Raw genomic sequence first — 19,690 nt, 5'->3', positions numbered from 1 at the left:
CAGCCTTTGCCCATGGAATGCTCAGAATCTGTTTCTTCAATGCACTGATTTTTAATTTCATATTTTTTCTTCAAAATCTCTGCTAAGGTTATCCATTCACTTTCAGTACTTTTGAAATAGAGGCTCCTAAACTGAATAGAATATAAGGATTTAATTATGTAATACTTCACATTGACCCAGGCATTTAGTTTTTACATTTCTTTCATGATTTGTTGTGGCACAATGTGAACTGTATTTTACTGTCAGTGCAAGGCTATAACAGAAACCCTTTGGAAGGTCTCTGTTCCTGAAAAAAGGATTGATGGATACCAAATTTGCAACACCCCAGTGTTGCTTTGTCTGCTGAGTGATGGCTAGGAGATGCTGGAGCAAAGCAGAGGAGTGCCTGGTGGCAATGACTTTCCAACAAAGCTGGGAAAGGCCTTCTCTGTGCACAAATGATGTCCATCACAGAGATTTCCTAGTCCATTTTTGGCTTTTTTTTTTTCACAGCAGTTGATGGAATGCTGCATTTGAGCCCAGAACCTCCAGAGTGACAGCAAGACCCTGCTAACCCTGACCTCACCATCCTCACAGACCTAAGGCTGGCATTTCCACATGCTGTTATCTTTTTCCTTCAGGTTGTACAGGCTGCAAAGAGATTGCATTAAATGTAATGACACGGTGTCTATCAATACAACTTTCCCTACAACATTTGTATTGGTTTATCTCATCTTCTCTTGAAAAGGAGAATCTTTGCTGTTGGGTGGTATTTCTAAGTATTGTAGCCACTCACTGTGATAACTATAATAACAAGGCCACACTGTCCAGAAAATGGCTATTGCAAACACCTTCTGATTAGGTGTGTCTCCTTGCCATAGACTAGCTGCTATCTGGAAAGGCTGTCCTCATGGTTATCACTGTAATGATTTCTGAAAAACTAAGGAAGTATTAATCCATTCACAACTTGACTTGCCCGATGAATATGATCATCTCAAGCAAATGAAAGCAGAAGCTCATCTGCGAGCCACACTGTCTTCACTTATGGTATTTTTTCCAACAGTGAGGCACTCACGTATTTATTCTACTGTTTGTGTTTCAGCCCAGTTGTATTTTTTATAATTTTAATTTAAAAAAAATAGCTTACATCTTTGTGCGTTGAACTAACTGGGCTGAAGAAACCTATTTATAATGCTATTTAAGACTAGGATTTTACTAATGTGGCTTCAAGCCAATCTGTTTCCTAGCTGCATGGAGGGTCCCCTGCAAGATGGATTTTCAGCAGAAGGTCCCCAACCTGAGAGGGTGCTGTCTCTCACTGGGTAAATACTTGAGCACAGGCTGATAAACCTGAGAGGCCTTTTAGTCTTTTGATACACAGTGTAACAGCTACAGAAAAAGAAAAGGAGAGCAATTTCTTGGAAAGAATCATTATCCTGGGTCTGGAGAGCCAGGGAAGTGTGTTGGCCGCTTCAGTATCTGTTTCTCAAGGTAATTAAATCATTGAAGGGAACTTGAAGTGCTCTGTTTGAATCAAGCAGCTCCCAAATTATGTGAAAAAATCCCCCAGCACCAGAGGAAATCCACAAGACCTGGTGATACAGCTGCAGCTTGCCAGGTGGGCACAGGGAATGAAATCAAAAAGACTTAGCTAGAACTACATTTTAATAATTAATTTGACTGTACAACATTTATTAGCTTGATTAAAAACAAAGAGCTTCTATTCGGACCTGTTCCTTCTCCTTTCCTCCTGCCTGTTTTCTAAATATTTATTTCCTCCTCTTTCCAGACTCTATCCATCCCTGAGATTATTTCAAAAAGGCAGGAACTGTGCTACACTGACCCAGTTTTACTGGATGAAAGTGGCAAGCCCAAGCCTCTATTCCTGGGAGGAATTAAGATCTTGAATGAATGAGGCCACAGAAGTTGTGCTCAGAGCTGTGGGTGGAGGAAATGATAGTAACTCTAACAGTATTTGGAGAGCCAGCAACTGCAGTGTGTTAATTGCTGTTTCCTGGATGACAGGCAGGGAGCCATCAGGTCTGGCCAGTTTTTGCAATGAAGTCAAAAATGTACTTGAATTCTTCACACAAAGGTGCAAATCACTCACCTGATAACACTGCCCCACAAGTCAGCGATAACCCGCTGCTGTGGTACTCCCTGCGTGCCCACCAGGTATGGTGTATTCAAATGTGACATCACATCATAAGGAAATGTCATCTTCTTCCCTTCCTTCATCTGAAAGACATACTGCATATTCTGTGGGAGAAGTAAATTCTAACTGCTTAGGTATTCTACAAGCAACTCACAGCAGCACTCATGACGAAACTCACTTAAATCCACTCTGCATATGAAGCTTGTTAGGTTTAAAGGAAAAGGGGGCAGAGGGGAGCAGTAAAAACCTTCTGGTTTTGTTTGTATATAATTAAAAGTGACAAGACTAAAGTTGGGTATATTAAAACTGAAAAAAATACAGCCAACTTCAGGCTTAAATTTTTGCTTATACCAATTTGTAGTCTTTCAGATATGTGCTGTCCATCCCATCTTGATTTTGTTCCAACTACACCGAAGTAAGTGCTTAACGTGAAGTGCCTAAAACATTGTTCCTGAGTTTCATGAACAAGTGACCAAAAAAAGCTAGCCACGAGTAACATCAGCCACACAGTGACCATCCCCGCAGTGACAAATGGCAAAGGCTGCACTTGAACTATCGGTTGCCCACAACTGCTTCACCACTTTGTTTGGGTCAGATTTTTGTCTTAGAACAGTGCAAATGGCTGTGACAGCCACAACAGCCTGTTTGGGTCCCTACTAATTAATCCATTTTATTTTGTTTACCCTGGAAATATTCAGGAACTACTTAGATGCTGTGCTGAGGGACGTGGTTTAGTGGGAAATACTGGTGACTGGTAGACAATTGGACTGGATGATCTTAGAGATATTTTCCAACCTTGGTGATTCTATGATTCCAAGCTCTGAAAATTAAATCAATTTCTTCTGTAATTACTTGTGCTCCAAATCAGCTTAAGGACCTGAATTATAATCTAGTGTAAGCTGAAGCATTACAGAATATTATTGGCTTTCTGCAGATTTCCATTTTGTTCTATGACTGCCCAATACTTTACAGGGCAGGAACCCACGCCCTCAGGCACATGCTGATGCCTAGTTTTTGAGAGAAGATCTGAGTCTGAACACACGATGCTGTTCATAGGCAGCTTAGCAGGACAAACCTAACACACTATTTTCATCCCTAAAATGTTTTTTCCTTATTTAATTAGAGTTGCTTAGGCAGTTTTCAAGCAACACTATTAAGTTACATGGAATAGATTGAAGCCTTCTGAACTCTGACTTTTTTTGTTGCTAGTTTTATATGTGCCACTTGAGCTTGAAGATCAGTTTGAGAAATTGACTCTGCATCCCAGAAAAGGCCCTCAATACTGCTGTGTTTACACCTGCTGCTCTGCTCTTCCTTTCCCCGCTGTGCACTGACCTGCTGCCCTTGCCTTTACTCTGCTGTGGAAAATGTTTGATTATGAATTCCCAGCACTGGAGTCAGGGAACTAGAACAGAGCAGTACAAGGAACTGGGCTTCCCAGAAGGAAGGCTTTTTTCAGCTGTGACCCACTGATGTAAGACTTTCTCATCCCTAGGTGGTGCATGCTGAATTTTTAGAGATGCAGACCTTCGTTGAGAATAGCTTTGAGTCATATGTGCAATGTTTAGATCAAAAATTAACCCATGGGATGAAATATTCACTGCTGCAACTCTTCGTGAATGGAGTAGCTCATCTGAAAATTGTTGCCAGGCATGCAGAGGGCTGGTGGGGTACAGCAAAAGCTCTTGCCTACAGTCGATAGGGTGCCCTGAAGTTAATTGTGCATGTGTTGTGCTTCATTTCTGAAGCTAAAGGATTTCTCTCAGGAGGATCTGTTATGGTCACATACTTGTGGCTGGGTTTGTTACTTGCTTATCTGTGATTCACATTAGTGAAGTTCATTCTATTTTTGCGAACATAATAAGAGAAAGGGAACAAGGGGTTCATAAGTTCATAAGTTCATAAGTTCATAAGGTTGGAAAGGACCTATAAGATCATCTAGTCCAACCATCCTCCTATCACTATCTCTACCCAACTACTAAATTAAGTCCTTTAGCACCTCATCTAAACGCTTCTTGAACAGCGCTAGGGATGGTGCCTCAACCACCTCCCTAGGCAGGCCATTCCAGTGCCTGACCACTCTTTCAGAAAAGAAATGCTTCCTCAGGTCTAATCTAAATCTTCCCCCTTTCTCAAGAGCTCTTCAGTCCTTAAGTAAAAGGGACAGGGTATGCAAGTATTGACAGTCTTGGATCTCTTCTAATACATGTATTTAAGCTGTATGGCAGCTCCCTTTAACCTGAAAAGGTCTGTAACAGGAGGCTAAGCTCACTCATTGCTTGGAGATGTGAACAAAACTTGAGCTTTCTCTCTTTCCGTGTGATTTTTAGCCTTTAAGACTGCCTCAGAGTAGCTCTGGCAGCAGACACCAAACCCTGCTGACTACACGGCCAGTGCTGTCCATCACTGGGTACAGAACAGAGCTTCCAGATGTGTCAGTGCCTGACTTCAAGGAAGGACACAAGGAGTATTAATGCCTATGGGATTCAGACATCTGAGTTCCAGAGGCAGCTCTGAAAAATCTCAGCCATTGCTTGTACTTCCCCTAGTCCCCCAGCCTCTCCTCAGTCTTTCTTCTACTTATTCCCCAAATAGTTGGTTGACTTTTTTTTCCTGCAGTCTAAAAAGCTGAGCCCGTAATGGAAAAGAGCCAGAACATGAAAAACTCCCAAATCCTTACATAGCACTAGGTCTAAAAGCACTTCAGTGCTGTGCAAGCTGACGATAAAACACCACAGCCCCATGAAACACGCTGCAAGCAGCATCCCCATGCAAATCCCCAACAGCAACCCCCAGCCCGTTGGCTGTCACGATCTCGTGCTATCTAGTGCAGAGCGGGAGACTCCCCTGGCTTACCCACACACCCACAGAATTAAATTGTAGCTCTATATATAGCCTGTGTCACGTGCAAGGAGCTGCAGCTTGTGCAGACGCCCACACTGCTCTCACTGGGGTTATTTTTAGCCCTGGTGACAAGGTAACCTGGAGGATTCCTGCCAAGTGAGGAGGGCACGCAGTAAATCGTACACAGCTAATTAGCGGTGACAGCTGATCTTTTCTCTGTGCCTGCTCCTGCCTTTCCGTCTGAAACAAATCTGTGTCATGTCTTCCCAGCCAGTCTGAGATTACAGTCTAAATCAGGACAGTTCCCTAATTTCTACTTCAGCGAGTGAGAGTCGGAGCACAGTCAGAGCTTCATCAAAAAGAAAAAAACCACCAAAAAATACCAAAACTCGGTAATCTCCGGGTAAATTTAGGACAGTCTCTAAACTGGGATCAGCTCAGCACCTGCCAAATACTTTTCTGCTTTAGGGCTATTAACATATTGCTCTTCTCTCTCCTTTTGATCAAAATCAAGTAAAATATGCCCCTAAGTCCTGTGAATTCAGCCCGCTTTCCCAGAGGCTGTCTCTGGAGGGCGGATGCTTTTCCATTCAGCAGAGATGCCCTGAGCCATTCCCATGAGGAAACAGTGCTGGATGTGCCATTCTTAGGAAACAGGACACAATAGGTAAAATTTTCCTTTATGACTGCTCTGTGTTGTACCGTCACACTTTATGCTTTTAGGCTGTAAATCTGAAGTGCTGTTTGCTTGCTGTTCTTTCTTCAGCAGCACTGTGAACTTCACGCTCTGTTACGTGAGGCTGAGCTACAAAGCAGCCTAATATGGGTCTGCATTTTGCTACCTCTGCACTTCCTGGGAAGTTAACTTGCAAATACCTTTTATAAGAACCTCAGGGCAGCACTAGAACTACAGACACCCAGACGTGGTGAATCTGAATAAAGATACCTCCTTTGTCAATTTACATTGACAAGAAACCTTGCCCCAGCATGATCTGCTTCCCCAGGCCACGATTTTCAGTATGGTTAAGATCAGTTTTAGGTTCACAAAGTTGTCTTTCTCCCTGTGTGACTCCTTTTATTCCTACACTTCTGCATATGAATTCCCATCTCCATAATCTTGTAAGTGCTGCTTAATGCTTCGTGTCTACTTATGCAAATATCCAAGGAGGTGAAACAGAACATGAAGTGAAAATTACAAGTATAATCTTTTCCGGGAATTCATGTTTTCATAGAAACATTAAGTAATAATGGAGTGTCTTTAACTGTGGTTATACGAAGCATGCCTGAGAAGTACCAGCCACCCAGGCAGTTCAAACATCAACTTTCCAAGCAGTCAGATATCGAATTTAATTAAACAACCCTTTCCTACATCACTTTTCATATGAGCAAGAATTTTACTCCTCCAGGTTCCAGCTGAAACCCCTTCTAGAACAAAGTGGGTCTGTAAGACAGAAAGCAGTTATTGCAAATAATCGTACTTGCAGATGTCTTCTCTGCCTCTTGACAAAAAGAGCTCTCAATTCATTGAATTCCACGGACAGCTTATTATGTGTGCTCTGAACCCATAAGAATTGAAAATGAGAGCTGTTGGGAGCCTGGAGTACCAAAATCTCTGTTGTCTAATGCACGGTAGAATATTGCAAGCACATACCATGGCCAGGGGCACAGGGGATGCATGAATTAATAACAGAAAACATGACTGGAAAGGAAAATATGGGGAAGATGGAATACTACCGGTTTGGATGAAGGAAGAGGGAGATGCCTATGTTTCCACGGCAACAAGTGGTAATTTGGCTTGGAAGCACAGAAGATGGGAAATACACTTTTCAAATGCATCAATGCACATTAAAAAAACATCCTTGTTTCTGTACTCAGACTGCTGTCAGTCAATTTTAAGTCTGAAGTAAGTTGATTTGCACCACTGTAAAGCTAGAATCTGGCCCCTAAGATGTAACAGAACGTTTGTGTTCTTTGTTGAGAGGAAACAAATAGGAAACTGAAGAAAAATAAGTGTTTGTTTTGGTTGCATAAATGCTCATGAGAGTGACAGCACAGAGTTGGCTTTCTTGCCAGATTCACAACTACTCTTAAAATGCATTTCAACTAGAACCATTAAGAAAAAATACAGTGGTTTTGATAAAGTGTTGTTCTTCCGTCCCCCTGTTTTTTAAGTTACTTAGACTCCATTATTTGATACATTTTTGTACATTATATATACATCAGCACAGCTTTCTTTCTAGACTGTAGAGCTAGGTTGTATTAGCTGTGAAACAAGCAATTTTCTAGACAGCTGTAGACTTTCAAATCCCCACAAATGTGCTGTAAAATAGTGATCCTGAAAACAACTTCCTGTTTACTTGCTATTCCAATGCAGACAGCAATTGAATAACTGTAATTTGCTTGTTCATTATTCTCTTGAGCAGGACAGGTCTATAGCCTGACGGTGTATGTAGATTCATATCTGAGCAGGCAAGTCCCATTGTAATTATCAAAGTGTTACCAGTACAGAAGTAATGTGCTCTAATCTGCAAAGGAAATGGCAAAATCATACAGAAAGCGTACATGTCTGCTGGATCCCAATTGCCTGACAGTACCTTGTACTTGAGCACTTAGCAGAATGCTGTAAACTTCCAAGTTGTCACACCTACAGAGAGATTAAGTTGCACAAGTACCATCATAGGAATGAATGTGAGACCTCAAAATCTCATCCAAGATTCTCATTCTTCTTCCCTGTGTGGTTACATTTCCACGCTACTGTCAGGTTGTGCTTTGAGTGAGGTCTCTGTGGTGGTCTGGGTTGTAGGGCGTGAGAACTACTCAGAAACTCCAGAGAGATAAATCTGGGGCTTTGACTCTTCTGCCTTTGACTTTTAGGTTTGTGATTTTATTTTTTAATACGTGTAAATATTTATTTCATGCATCCGTCACCTGAGCTCGTTTGCATGGTCACATTCCATTCTGGTGGATGAGTTAAGAGCTGAGCTGAGCTCTGCCAGTGCACATATGTGCTGGAAGTTGTGTGGGAGATTGCTTCCAATCTGTTTTGCCATTCCTGGCTATTCCAGCAATCTCTGCACCGTCTGTTTCCCAAGATGCGCTGAACCTGCCACGTTCCAGGAGGAAGCAGTTAAATGAAAGTCTGTCTTCCAGCACTTGGAACAAAGCTGGCTTTTAGCCATCCTCTAGACATAACCGTTGAGACTAATAGCCTGCACCACAGATTGCTCCGTGAGATCGTAAGAGACAATATGGAGACTATCTTTACTGCCTTTATCTACAGAGTACATTTCCTAGCTTCTACTGATGACCAGCCCTTTTCTTCGCCAGAAGAGCAGTTTTCTTTTTAAGTCCTTGTACTGATAGTTGACTTGAGTTATGACCCCTTTAAAATAATCCTTCAGGCTCATTATTAAGCAGGTAAAATGACAAATGAAATGAAAAAGGTAAAACCTGTAGTTATGCCACCTCAAGCTGCAATTCTGTTAGACCTTTCACATCAGAAGTCAGGCAGTGTTGAAGAGAGAGGTGACCTTCCAGGCATTTCAGCAAAATGAGGTGGGCTGCTGATGAGACAGTCTTCTCCCTCTGAAGAGTGTGGTGGTTTAGCTTGTTTTTAAGGATGTAGTGTGATGGAAACCTATTTTTGGTGCATTTTAGAGCCACAAAAATAGGCACCTGACCTATGAAGATATTCTTAATCAGTTGACTGCCCAAAATACTGGAATTAACAGTATCAAAGTGCACCTTGAAATATTTCCCTGAACTGAATATACAAGGTCTACTTTCTCTCCTAAAATGATGGTTATTAATGTGGCACATCTATGTCTTACTCTGGCTGTATCTCTTAGGATTTAATGTACGTTGTAATGTGGTATTTTCTGCTTGCATAGGATGTACATATTTTTTGTGACAGGAGCTGTCATTTGCTGTCTTCCACAGTCACTTGCACTGCACTATTCTCCTTTGGATGTAAAGTGCTGCCATGAAACAAAGAATAAACAGCAGTTCCTATGAGTTTGGAAGAAGGTGACTGCTGCATTTCCAACTCTGCAAGAGCATCGGGAAGTTTACCCTAAATCTCATCTATGTTCATTCAGCAGCTAATTTCTTAGCAAGTGTGGTGGTGGCAGTGATGTTTCCTCCCAAAAGCTGTGGTCTGTTAGGACTTGTGCTTTGATCCATATGCGTCTCTCATTCACTGTCCCCTGAGGTAAAGTTTAATCAAATGCATACACATGAATGAGCTAGCCTAAATATCAGTAAATGTTTCTTTCAGGAAAGGCTTGAGATATTTAATATTTAATAAGCCTAGAAAATGAACTTCTGTTCATGTTTCTCAATTTAATTCCAAGCATTTTGGCGGTGAGCAGCGCTTGCTGTCCCAGTGTGGGTAGGCACAACACACATCATTTAGCAATCCACTTTGTCTCATCTAAAAAATTCATGCTTTCATATACCCAAATGTGGCTTTTAGGGGAAAACAAAAAACAAAAAGACAAAACAACCACACCCACACAAAAACAAATGATGCAGTCCCATAGTTACCTTCAATCTTTGCTTTAGGCTATGTGCCATAGTAATGCTATTTCTCACCCAGCTCTACACTGTTGCCCTGGTTACTGATCAAAACCAGACCATTCCTGCCATCCCCACAGCAGGACTTGCACAAACGTGTGGGCAATGCTGCTGAAGCTGCTCCTTCCTTAGAACAGAAACACAGCCATCACTGTACACAGCAGCTTTCCCTTTTTTGAGTATGCAGCTGTATCAATCGCCTTAAATTCAGCTTGAGCTGGCAAGGCAAAGTCAGATCAATACATCATTTTATTACTATTTTTATGTTAAACGTTAGCCTTCTTGAAGGACCTCAAAATCTTAATCACCTCTGTGGAACTGCAGGGAGATTTGGCGCTTCACAACCTCCATTTACTCATGTCTTGTTTTCCACTGAAAGAAAGGGAATCCTGAGTAAAGGTGCAGAAAAGATTTTTTCTTGTGACTGACTGATGGGTGAAAATGTGATCTGTTAGGTTTTGTGTTATTCACTGCTGGAAACGAGCTCAGAGGTGTGTGACAATTTCTCATCTGACAGTACTAAGACATCACATTGAAAAGGGAGATTCCCCCCATTCTCAGATACACTTACTTTGAGAGCTTCATTTCAATTTGCTGCCGAATTTCCTGTCTTTCCTCATCAGTCCTCCTTGGGAAAATATTCCTGTCTTCCAGCTCCTGCTTGCTTGGTCTGTTTCGTAGTTTTACTGCCAGCAGCTCTTTCTTACATTTTCTTGGCAAAGTACCTGGGATATGGATTGTAAAGAAAGACATTAGAAAGACAGTTCCTGAAGATGAAAAATGAACATGTGAAGAGTGGCAAACTATATAGAGAGATGGCGACTTGTATGTTAGTGTGCAGTGAGCACACTAACATGAGCAGTGATACAGTTGTGCTTATAATCAGAGCTCAGGCACAAAACTGTAAATGTAGAAGGGCTATAGTCCTCTGTTGTCTTTATTGTCCTTTATAAGCAGGCAGTGCTCTCAGGAGAAAATTATTTGCAGCTGAGGTATGACTCACATCTCTAGTTTAGAAATCAAAGGCTGTGCATCTTGTCTCAGAGTTCTGAGCATCCCTTTAACTGAGAGCAGTCCCTGTTTCCTGAATCATTTAGTGGTTCCTTTGCAGAAAGATGGGATGGCTCAGTGACAGGTGGCCAGAATATGTGCATCTTCCCCTCTGGGTGACCAGGTGTAAACAGCAATAGGCAATGCTAACTGAGATAGCTGGAGTTCATAACTGTATTTTTATTTTACATATAATTATTGTTTTTCAATGTCATTCTTCTTTTCAGACATAGAAAATCAAAACTGTGAGTAGACGCTGCGTATAGCATCGAATGTAAAACATTGCATGTATCTGCATCCTGTCCAAGGTGGCAGTGTATTATAAGAGAATTACAAATCAGGACTATACTCTTCAATTCAGGCTTTTTCTTCTGAAGAGAGCAAGGGAAAATATTCCCGAGGATGAAAGAAAATAATATTTTATGGCATTTTTCTGAATGTTGGCAACTTACTTGGGCAACTGGGCAACACAGAGCATAGATATTTATTGTGATTGCATGACCTGTTCTGCTTACTGTAAAATGTACCCACACATGTTTTCTATTTGAAAAAAAGAAGAAAAAACAACCATGATCTAAAATATTGCCATTACAGAAATGCTCTTCAAGGAGGACACGCACTGCTCTTGATGAGCAGAATGTTGGGTCCTTGATGCTGCCCTGCTGGTGTCTTATGAAACATTCTTTCACTGGAGGGAATTGTCTGAGCTTTGGTGTCTCCATATCTCTTGCAGTAGGTCTTCAGGCTTAAGCAGGCTGAGCAAATGAAAATTGGACTACAGAGCTTATAGAACCATTTTGCTGTGTGTTTGGAAAGGTGCACCACAAAATGACTGTAAACTTTAACTGCTTACAAAGAAATCAGACTTCATTCCCAAATGCAGATTAAAAGCCTGAGGTGAAGTCTCTATCTGCTGAGGGGTGGATTGCTTATGGTGTGCTGGGGGAAAGAGGGATGTGCTCTTATCAGTGAGCTGCTGAGTCACCCTGGAAGGACTGCAGTCTTCCAGTAATTAATTGCAGATGTACTGTACTAAGTAAATCTACACCAGAGTCCTGTTCACCTCTGCTGTGCTGTCCTGGCCTTTCTACTGTCCAGTCCAGGACTTCAGCAGTCTAAAAATTCTGATGCAGAGTAGCACCAGTCAGATGGATATTGTCAGAGTTAAACCTTGCATCTGCCTGACCTTGGGAGCACGGTGTGCAGTAGCACGTTTTTGGTCTGGTTCCTCTTTACATTAACAGTGGTTGTGTTTTGTGGCCCTTAAAAAAAAAAAAAAAAAAAAAAAAAAAAAGCTTCACCTTTTCTAAGAAAGGTCATCTCACTTTGAAAGAAAATGACATTTAATTGGTATTTTTATTTGGCATTTGAGATAGCATTAAAGTCTCCTTTAAAAAGGATGCTCTGGAGGTTGGCAAGATACTAAATCCTAAATAGATTCTCATTTTAAAATATTGGCAGTTTATTTGCTCAAGATCTGGGGGACTACATTATTATTATCACTATTGATCTTGAATTTCTTCATGCAGGGGGGAAAAATCTATAGCACATCCACACATGCATCTTGAGAACACTGGGGCATAGAGCAGGTGTGGAATCCCGGGGTAAGAGGGGCAAGTCTCTTCATAGTCGCAGAGGCCTAAAATTAATGAGCTCGAAACCCTGATGAGGATCTGAAAGCTGTAACCTTGTTTAGCACCTTCCTCTTAATGCTTTCAAAGTCTGTTGCAAACATTAATTAAATTAAACCATAAAGCTCTCTGTGAAGAATTAGGTACGTGTTTAACAGATGGGTAAAAGAAGTTAAATTTTTTGGCTGTTGCACACAGAGCATTCTGCTAAATGAATATGTCTCCATCAGAAGCACTTGGATCACTAAGCCACAGGCTTGGGACTCTGTCAAGCTTTTTTAAGCCTTCACCTTATTGAGAGTGGGTAAAAAATGGGTGTTTGCAGCACTCAACCCATGCAGCACATGAAGGAACAGTCTCCCAGTTATCCCTGAACACGCTCTCATTTTCACCTGTGAGTTTTAAACAGGCTCTAAGGGGAATATGGCCATGCCAGGAGATTCCTGCAGAGAGACATGCACACAAAGCCCAATGTCTCCTGAGCATGATAGGCATGTTGTCCATGTGCTGGCCAACTGTGTGGTGGTTTTACAGGCAGTTCAGTGCATCTTGGGTGCACTGAAAGCAAGATACATGTACACTATGAAGCACATGTGAATTTCTCTGTCCAGAACTCCCTAGAAGGAAACAAGGGAGTTCAACATTTGCACACTACACGTTTTAATTTTTCTACCTTTATTTATTTATTCATTTTTAACTGTGTAGGTGTGCTCTATATAGTTATTCTCCCGTTTATCAGTGACAGCTGAGGTAAGAGCACGCAGAACTATTCCTGCTCTCAACAGGATAAGACTACCTGCCACACCATACTATATCTCGTCGTTGGATTATGGGAGAACTAGAGCTAGAATCACAGTGATTGTTTGCTGAGATGAAGTCAGGGTTGTTTTCTGCTGCCCTCATCCCTTTGAAAGTCAGATGAAACTTATGTTGTGCATAGACTGCATGCACCTTTTTGCTAGAATTCAGTTTTTGAAGTGAAGACATTGAATTAAGTTATCTCTATATATTCCGTAGAAGCTTGTGTTTTCAAAGTGAGATGGAACAATGCAATATTTTGCCTGAGACAGAGTAAAATGTAGCTGCTCTTCCGAGCTCTGACTACTCCCAGGCTACTCTTCTGCAGACTTCAAAAGTCTACTACTTTGTGAAATTAAAAACACAAATCATAACTGAAAAATCTCAACTTTAACCCAAATCCCGCTGCTGTATTAGAGGAGTAGAGAGCATACAACCCACACAGGATAAGCTGTGCTCGCATCATCCAGATGTTAGGATTTCTAAAAGGCTTATGCTATAGCCACTCCCATGGTCCATATGCACCATGCACTCATTAATCTTTAGGGTATTTTACCAAATAAAAATGCAAGAGAGCTGGATTAAGCTGATCTGATAGTCCAAAGAGCTGCTTCCCATGCCTGACCAATTGGGTTAATTCCTGAAAAATAATACCTGCCAGACAATATTAAAAGAGAGAGATGGTGTTACCCCCTTCAGGTAGGCTGGCAGGGTCTGTTCTCATCTTGACTGGCCCACTGGTGGCCAGTTCTGTTATTTCACCTCCTACAGAAATCCATTTCTGATGCTTCAGGATTAAAACAAATAAACCAAAGTGAACAAACAAATAGTAATTAAAAAAAAAAAAACCTAAAAGAAAAAAAAATGAAAACAAAAACAAAAGAGAGAACAAAGGAAACAAAGCCCTAGACTAGTTTTCCCCATATCCATTGTTAACACCCAGAGACAAAATCCTTCCTGATCACTTTCTCAGTGGAAAGTGAACATGCAAATACCTTTATCTAAGTACTGTCTTCCCAAGTATTGTTTTTAACTTGTCAGTGTGATGTGTTCAATGCCAGTGTGTCCCATGACCAAGGCAGCTCAGGCAAGATCTTGGTTGTGCCTTCTTTGACAATTTATGGCAGCTCAGGTATGTCAACAATAAATGCTTTGAGAATTCACACTTTCTTCATGCTTGGTCTGTAGGTTCCTGACAAAAGTTTCTGTTTTAACTCAATTGAATCATTTAATTCCTTGTGTGTTTACTGTTCTTTCTATCAAGAAAAAGGCAAATACAAATACTTTGCAGCAGTGCAAAGACCTTGCTTGCACTAGTTATCAGTTCAAGGCTACGTGCAAGTGATAATAATTGATCTGTTGATGTGAAAACACTGTACAGTAATAATAAATTAACTTTGGATTAATTGATAATTTGTATCCCGAGTTTCAAACCACCCAGATTTTTAAAACTTGTAAGAACCTGGAGATTTTCAATAAATTATTCTGATATTATTCCTGCCACTACCGCATCTCCCATTCTCTCCAAAATGCAAATAGATGCATTTGAATGAATGCTGGCAGAAGCAGTGCCACTCAAGGTCAAGACCAGAAATGCCTTGCTTACATTCCTTGCACCATACAAAAGGTCAGCATCATATCTCCGAAGCTGCTTTCTTCTGGGTCACATAACCATCCCACAGTATGAATTCTGTAGTTTAAGTCATTGTGTTGCCTAGCTTGCCAAGTATTCACCCATGGCAGCTGCCTCAGACACTTTGCAGCTGAAACTTTGTATGGCTTGGATTTATGTTACAACCTTGGATTTGTGTTGTGCCACCACACAGACTAATTTACGCTACTCAGTATTTTCTGCTCCGTTTGTAGAGCATTATGTTAGGCTTCAGTGGTATATAATATAATAAGTGACTTTCCTTACCGGAAATAATGGAGTCATTCAAAACTTCCTCATCCTGATAAAAAACAGAGTCTTCCTTAAGCTCTGAGTTCATTATCATGTTTTCTTTGTTCTCATCCGACTCTTTAACCGAGTTCCGCTTATTTTCTGAATCACTGCTGTAACTCAGGGCATTCTCCTTTTCTTTGTTGCGCTCAATGCTCGACGTTCTGGATGGACGGACATCCACTCTTTTTTTTGGAGAGCCTTTGCTTTCTCTCCCATGGAAGCTGTGGGTAGAAGGTCACAGCTCAGTTTCTACAAAACACAGTTTTAGTGCTACGATAGGAACTTATCACTATATGAAAAAGACCAGAATGGTCTGTAGCTCATAAAAGTCAGGACAGAGTTCAGTATGAGAGAAAAGGGGACAGCATCCTCAAGACTGTGCTGAAAATGATGAACATAGAAATCTAGCTTTGTCACAAAAATAATCTACAGAAGGGTAGAGAGTAATATATTTGCTTGTTATATGACCATGTGCTGTGCTGTACTGATTAAAAGAAATATGCCAGTGCATACTCCTAACATAAAACACACATGACATGAAGTATTCTCATTCTGATATTTTATGAATGCAACAAAGGTTTAACAGAGCATGGAAACAGTATTGTGTGATTCTCCGTAACAGTAGCAGTTACAGGACTGAGAAATGTTACTAACTTCACAGGTCCTGTCTTTCTCTAATACAGAGGAGGGTTCACAATGAAAACCAGAATAAGTACCCAATGTACTCCCACACAAGCATTTGTATTATAAAATGTATATGGCATATGCCCATGTATTAGCCAAGAGACAGATACTGAAATAGTAGCATTTCTCAGATGTACTCATATTTACAGGACAATTTGCCTTAGTTAATCTAACTTGATATGTTTGGAGGAGTTTCTTTTGCAGCAGGCCAAAGATCATCACACGTTTGTACCTGCTTGAAAATCTACTTCTATGTCACAATAGCCTCTTTATAAAGGAAGAATACAGTTAGAAATGACTGCTGTTTAAGCACTTCTAACCATGGATAGATGTTCAAAGTAGTGACCTCAACAAGATGAAGGCACGTTGTAGAAGCAGATAAAACACTAAAAAAAACCCATGATAAGGACGTTTTCCAAGAAAAATGATTTAGTGGAATGACTCCTCATGCACCCATGTAGCCAAGAGGCTGCAGGTACCTGTCCTGACGGTGTTTGGTGGCCAGAGCCCTGTGCAGTTCTTCAATGACTCTGCTGGGAGGTAAAGGCAGGTGGACAGCAGCCAGGTGAGGGGAGCCAGTCGGCGTTGTTACCTGTCCTCTGACGTGGGACTCGGAGCTTTTCTGGCCAGAGGAATGGAAGAGGGCAGCTTGTCCTGAGATTTGGGAGGAGCCAACAACTACGTAATTCTTTATGATAGTGGAAGGAGGAGATTTCATGGCTGGGTCATCTGTGTCGCTTCCTGCTGTCAAAACACAAGAGGGTATGAATTAATTTTCTTCTTAAATTTTGGTGCATAGAGCCTGCACTGAAATTGATTTGACAGAAGAAAATAGTGATGTTTGGCTCTTGCTAAGAGGCAACTGGTCAAGTTAAGTAGTACTCAAAAGGCTCATGCTACACAGGTCTGCATCTTTGATGTAGAAAAATAGATACTTCCTCCACATCCCTGTTCTCCCACACAATCATATTCTCCTTTTCCAGCCCATCAGTGCAATCCTGATGGTCAGTGCTGTTCTTACTAACTACTGATGTCCTGTACTGTGGTGACTTTCTAGCACTTTCTCTGCTGGACACTGGCAGATTGTATTAAAATTTATGCACTGTGGTTGTCAGTCAGGACAAAATGTACCAGTGTCTATTGTCTGCTCTTCTGTGATGGCTGTACTGCTCAGGCCTCTGTCTTTCATACGCCAATTGAGAAGATGCCAAAATTTTTGTAATATAACATTCACATAACAAAACTTGCCAAATGGAATCCAAATGAAAGATGTGGCACTGAGCACTAAGAGCAGTAAAAAAAGAAAAGAAAAGAAAAGGCTAGGACAAGCTAACGTGTTTGTTTGTTTGTTTGTTTGTTTGCTTTACATCTCAATTCAGATTTTCTTATACTGTATAAGCATTTTACTGGAAGCTAGATTTTGATGTATAAGTTCTCTAGCTCCCGAGTCCAAAACACAGCAGATGTTTCCCTAGTTGTAAATGTGGTAGTTTTACATTCTTAAGATGCTTGAACACTGGGGCTGAAAAGATGCTGATTGGTTTTTCTGTTTTGCAGTTCTCTTTCCTTTTCCCCTTTTTTCTGCATATCTCAGTCCCAAACTTCCTGGCATATGGTGGTGTTTATTGCAACACTTCAGTGTGGTTGCAAAAAAGCATCCTGATATCTTCATGCAAAAGAATTCTGCTTTTCTCTTGTTGCCACCTAGTGTTGTAAACAGGAATTTAAACTGACGCAGCTTGTACGGCTATTGAACATATCAGTTTTCACAGAAAATGTTTACTGTTTTTACTTATCTTGAGGTTGGAGAGCAGAATTAATGAGGGCAACAGTAAAACCACTGCTGGGAAGGAGAGCTCCTCTAACCACAACCAAATTCAAACATCAACTTCGAGAGTGTAGTAACACTAAGCCTGGTCTCTATTTCATATTTTAAAGGGTAGGCAGGAGAGCATCCTCAGCAAGGAGATTATACCATTGATGCCAATCTGCTCTCACATTCTAAGAAAGGTCTAACTCTTTTTTTATTTTTCAGAAGGCATTTTTTGCACATTTATCTCCGTCTGACCCAGAACCCTAATCATAGTTCTGAGTTGTTAAATCTGTATCTTCATGCATCCAGGAGGCAGAGGGCAGGCTGGCCTAAAAGTTACACTATTAAAAATCTGAAAATGTCTGAAAGCACAGGAACCTTTCTCCACATGTCTATAGGTGTTCAGTGTGCACTGCCTTGGCAATGAGGCACCTTCCCAGACTCAAGCTGATCAGGATGTTCTGTGTCCAGGAGAAAGCCAACCACTGCTAAGCAAAGATGTTTGCTCAGCGTTCAAGTAGCAATTTTGAATATGTGCTCCTGTGAAAAAATGCATAGGAGAAATTTATGATCAGCTGGAGATGGAAAAACACCTCTTAATTCACTTTTCCCTTCTGCACAATGGGAGAGAGTTGTTGCATTTTCTCATAGGTAGAACTCTTGGTTCAACTCAACCCCAAAACAGGAAGGGAGGACATGTTGCTTTATATTTGCTTGTTCCTGAAATGGGCCAGCAGCCAATTTTGTCCTCACTGCAGCTTGGGCCAATATTGTGTTTCCTTAAATCACACCTTATTCAATCTAATAACAACTGTTCAGTGAACAATCTTGCAAAGTGATGTCTTGGCACCTTGCCCTGTATCCCCTCTCTCTGTGATTAATTGGTGCTTGGCTTATTCCTCACTCCTCTACTAACAGCATCTCTAGCATTGTTAAATGGGGGGAAAAAAACCAAACAAACACAAAAGAGCTTTTCACCCTCTTTGTTTTTTTTCTTTTTTAATAGCTCTTTGTTTCTCACTCTACATTTGTATCCCCTTTCATTCACTGACAGTATTTGTTTATTTTTAACTTACCACTGCCTCCACTTCCAAACAGAAATAAACAAATGTACAGTCACCATTGAATGAAGGTCTACAGTTACTGCAGTCATTGCGAAAACTAAAAGTTGTTCTTTGTGGAATATTTAGGTGAAAATGAAATGCCAAAACTCAGAGTTTCCCGGATGTTAGAGGAAATACTTGGGTTAAGCAGCAAAATATCTAACCTCAAAATGCTGTTAAGAGTATAATGGATCTGTAGTCTTGATACTCGCTACAAGTTAGGTTTTCCAAGTGGCCTAAATCCAACACAGAACATGACTCTCATCAGTTGAGCAATGACAAACAGAAGTCCTGGTTTGGCTAGTTTGTTTCAAGGTGGAAGACTAGAACCTGACCCAGTGCAGAGAATGGTGACAGGATCTGAACAATTGCTCCAAGAAGCATCATAATACCACCTTGAATCTAGGTCACACTTAAACCCTTATGGCCATTAGGTGTGGATGAAATGTAGACATTTTTCAGTGGAAACAAATACTTCTGATTTTCCTCAAAAAAAAAAAAAAAAAAACAGAAAAAAACCATGTTTTCTGTGAGTGCTGGTAGATTGATCAGTGTATCCCTGACATTTTGTTTCCTGGTGACTTTGAAAACCCTGTTCTTTGTGCTGGAGGGGATGCAAATCCGGGCTGAGATAATGGCTGTCATTTAAAAGTCTAAATACCCAACAGGCCTGGCATTTAGATGTCAAGACTTGATTCTAATTTGCAGTAAGGCCCTTTTAACTGCCTTTACCATATGTAGGGGCCCTAAAATTGGAAGAAACTAAAATCATATTCACTTTAACACCCCTTCTGTAGTGCCAGAATGTTGGAAAACGTAGTAACATTGGCAATACATTAGAAAATCAGGCCCAGAGGAACTGCTGTTGAAACATTCACTGAAGTCTGGCATGGAGTATTGCTTTGCGGGAGCCAGGTATATCACTTATGTGCATTCTGTGTAATTAGACCAGATTTCATAGCTCTAGTTTAGAACTACCCTAGAGAGGAAAACCTTAAGACAGAAACCTCTACAAAACCTGTTGACTTGAACTTTCTTTTGGCTGTTTCTCTGTTATCCAGGAGGATCGTAGGTTAAAAAATAATTAAAATGTTCCTCATATTTTATGTCATA

General features: G+C 40.8%; 1 protein-coding gene across 3 annotated transcripts in view; it reads right to left on the bottom strand.

Moving 5' to 3' along the window:
- Positions 1-19,690, bottom strand: part of PHACTR3 (phosphatase and actin regulator 3) — a 91,607-nt gene that overhangs the window by 17,097 nt on the left and 54,820 nt on the right. For 2 of the 3 annotated variants that reach the window (XM_065754423.1, XM_065754425.1), the window contains exons 6-8: positions 16,141-16,405; positions 14,951-15,198; positions 10,125-10,278 (exon numbers count right to left, since the gene is read on the bottom strand). In XM_065754423.1, coding sequence (XP_065610495.1) covers positions 10,125-10,278; positions 14,951-15,198; positions 16,141-16,405 — 667 coding nt within the window. The remainder of the gene's footprint in view (positions 1-10,124; positions 10,279-14,950; positions 15,199-16,140; positions 16,406-19,690) is intronic. The other variant, XM_065754424.1, reaches the window with a different exon arrangement.

This window comes from Cyrtonyx montezumae, unplaced genomic scaffold, assembly GCF_038088225.1.
Source record: "Cyrtonyx montezumae isolate F1298 unplaced genomic scaffold, pur_monq_1.0 scaffold_9, whole genome shotgun sequence".
Taxonomy (NCBI): domain Eukaryota; kingdom Metazoa; phylum Chordata; class Aves; order Galliformes; family Odontophoridae; genus Cyrtonyx; species Cyrtonyx montezumae.
Note: the sequence above shows the minus strand (reverse complement) of the source record. Positions and strands in the feature narration are given on the sequence as shown.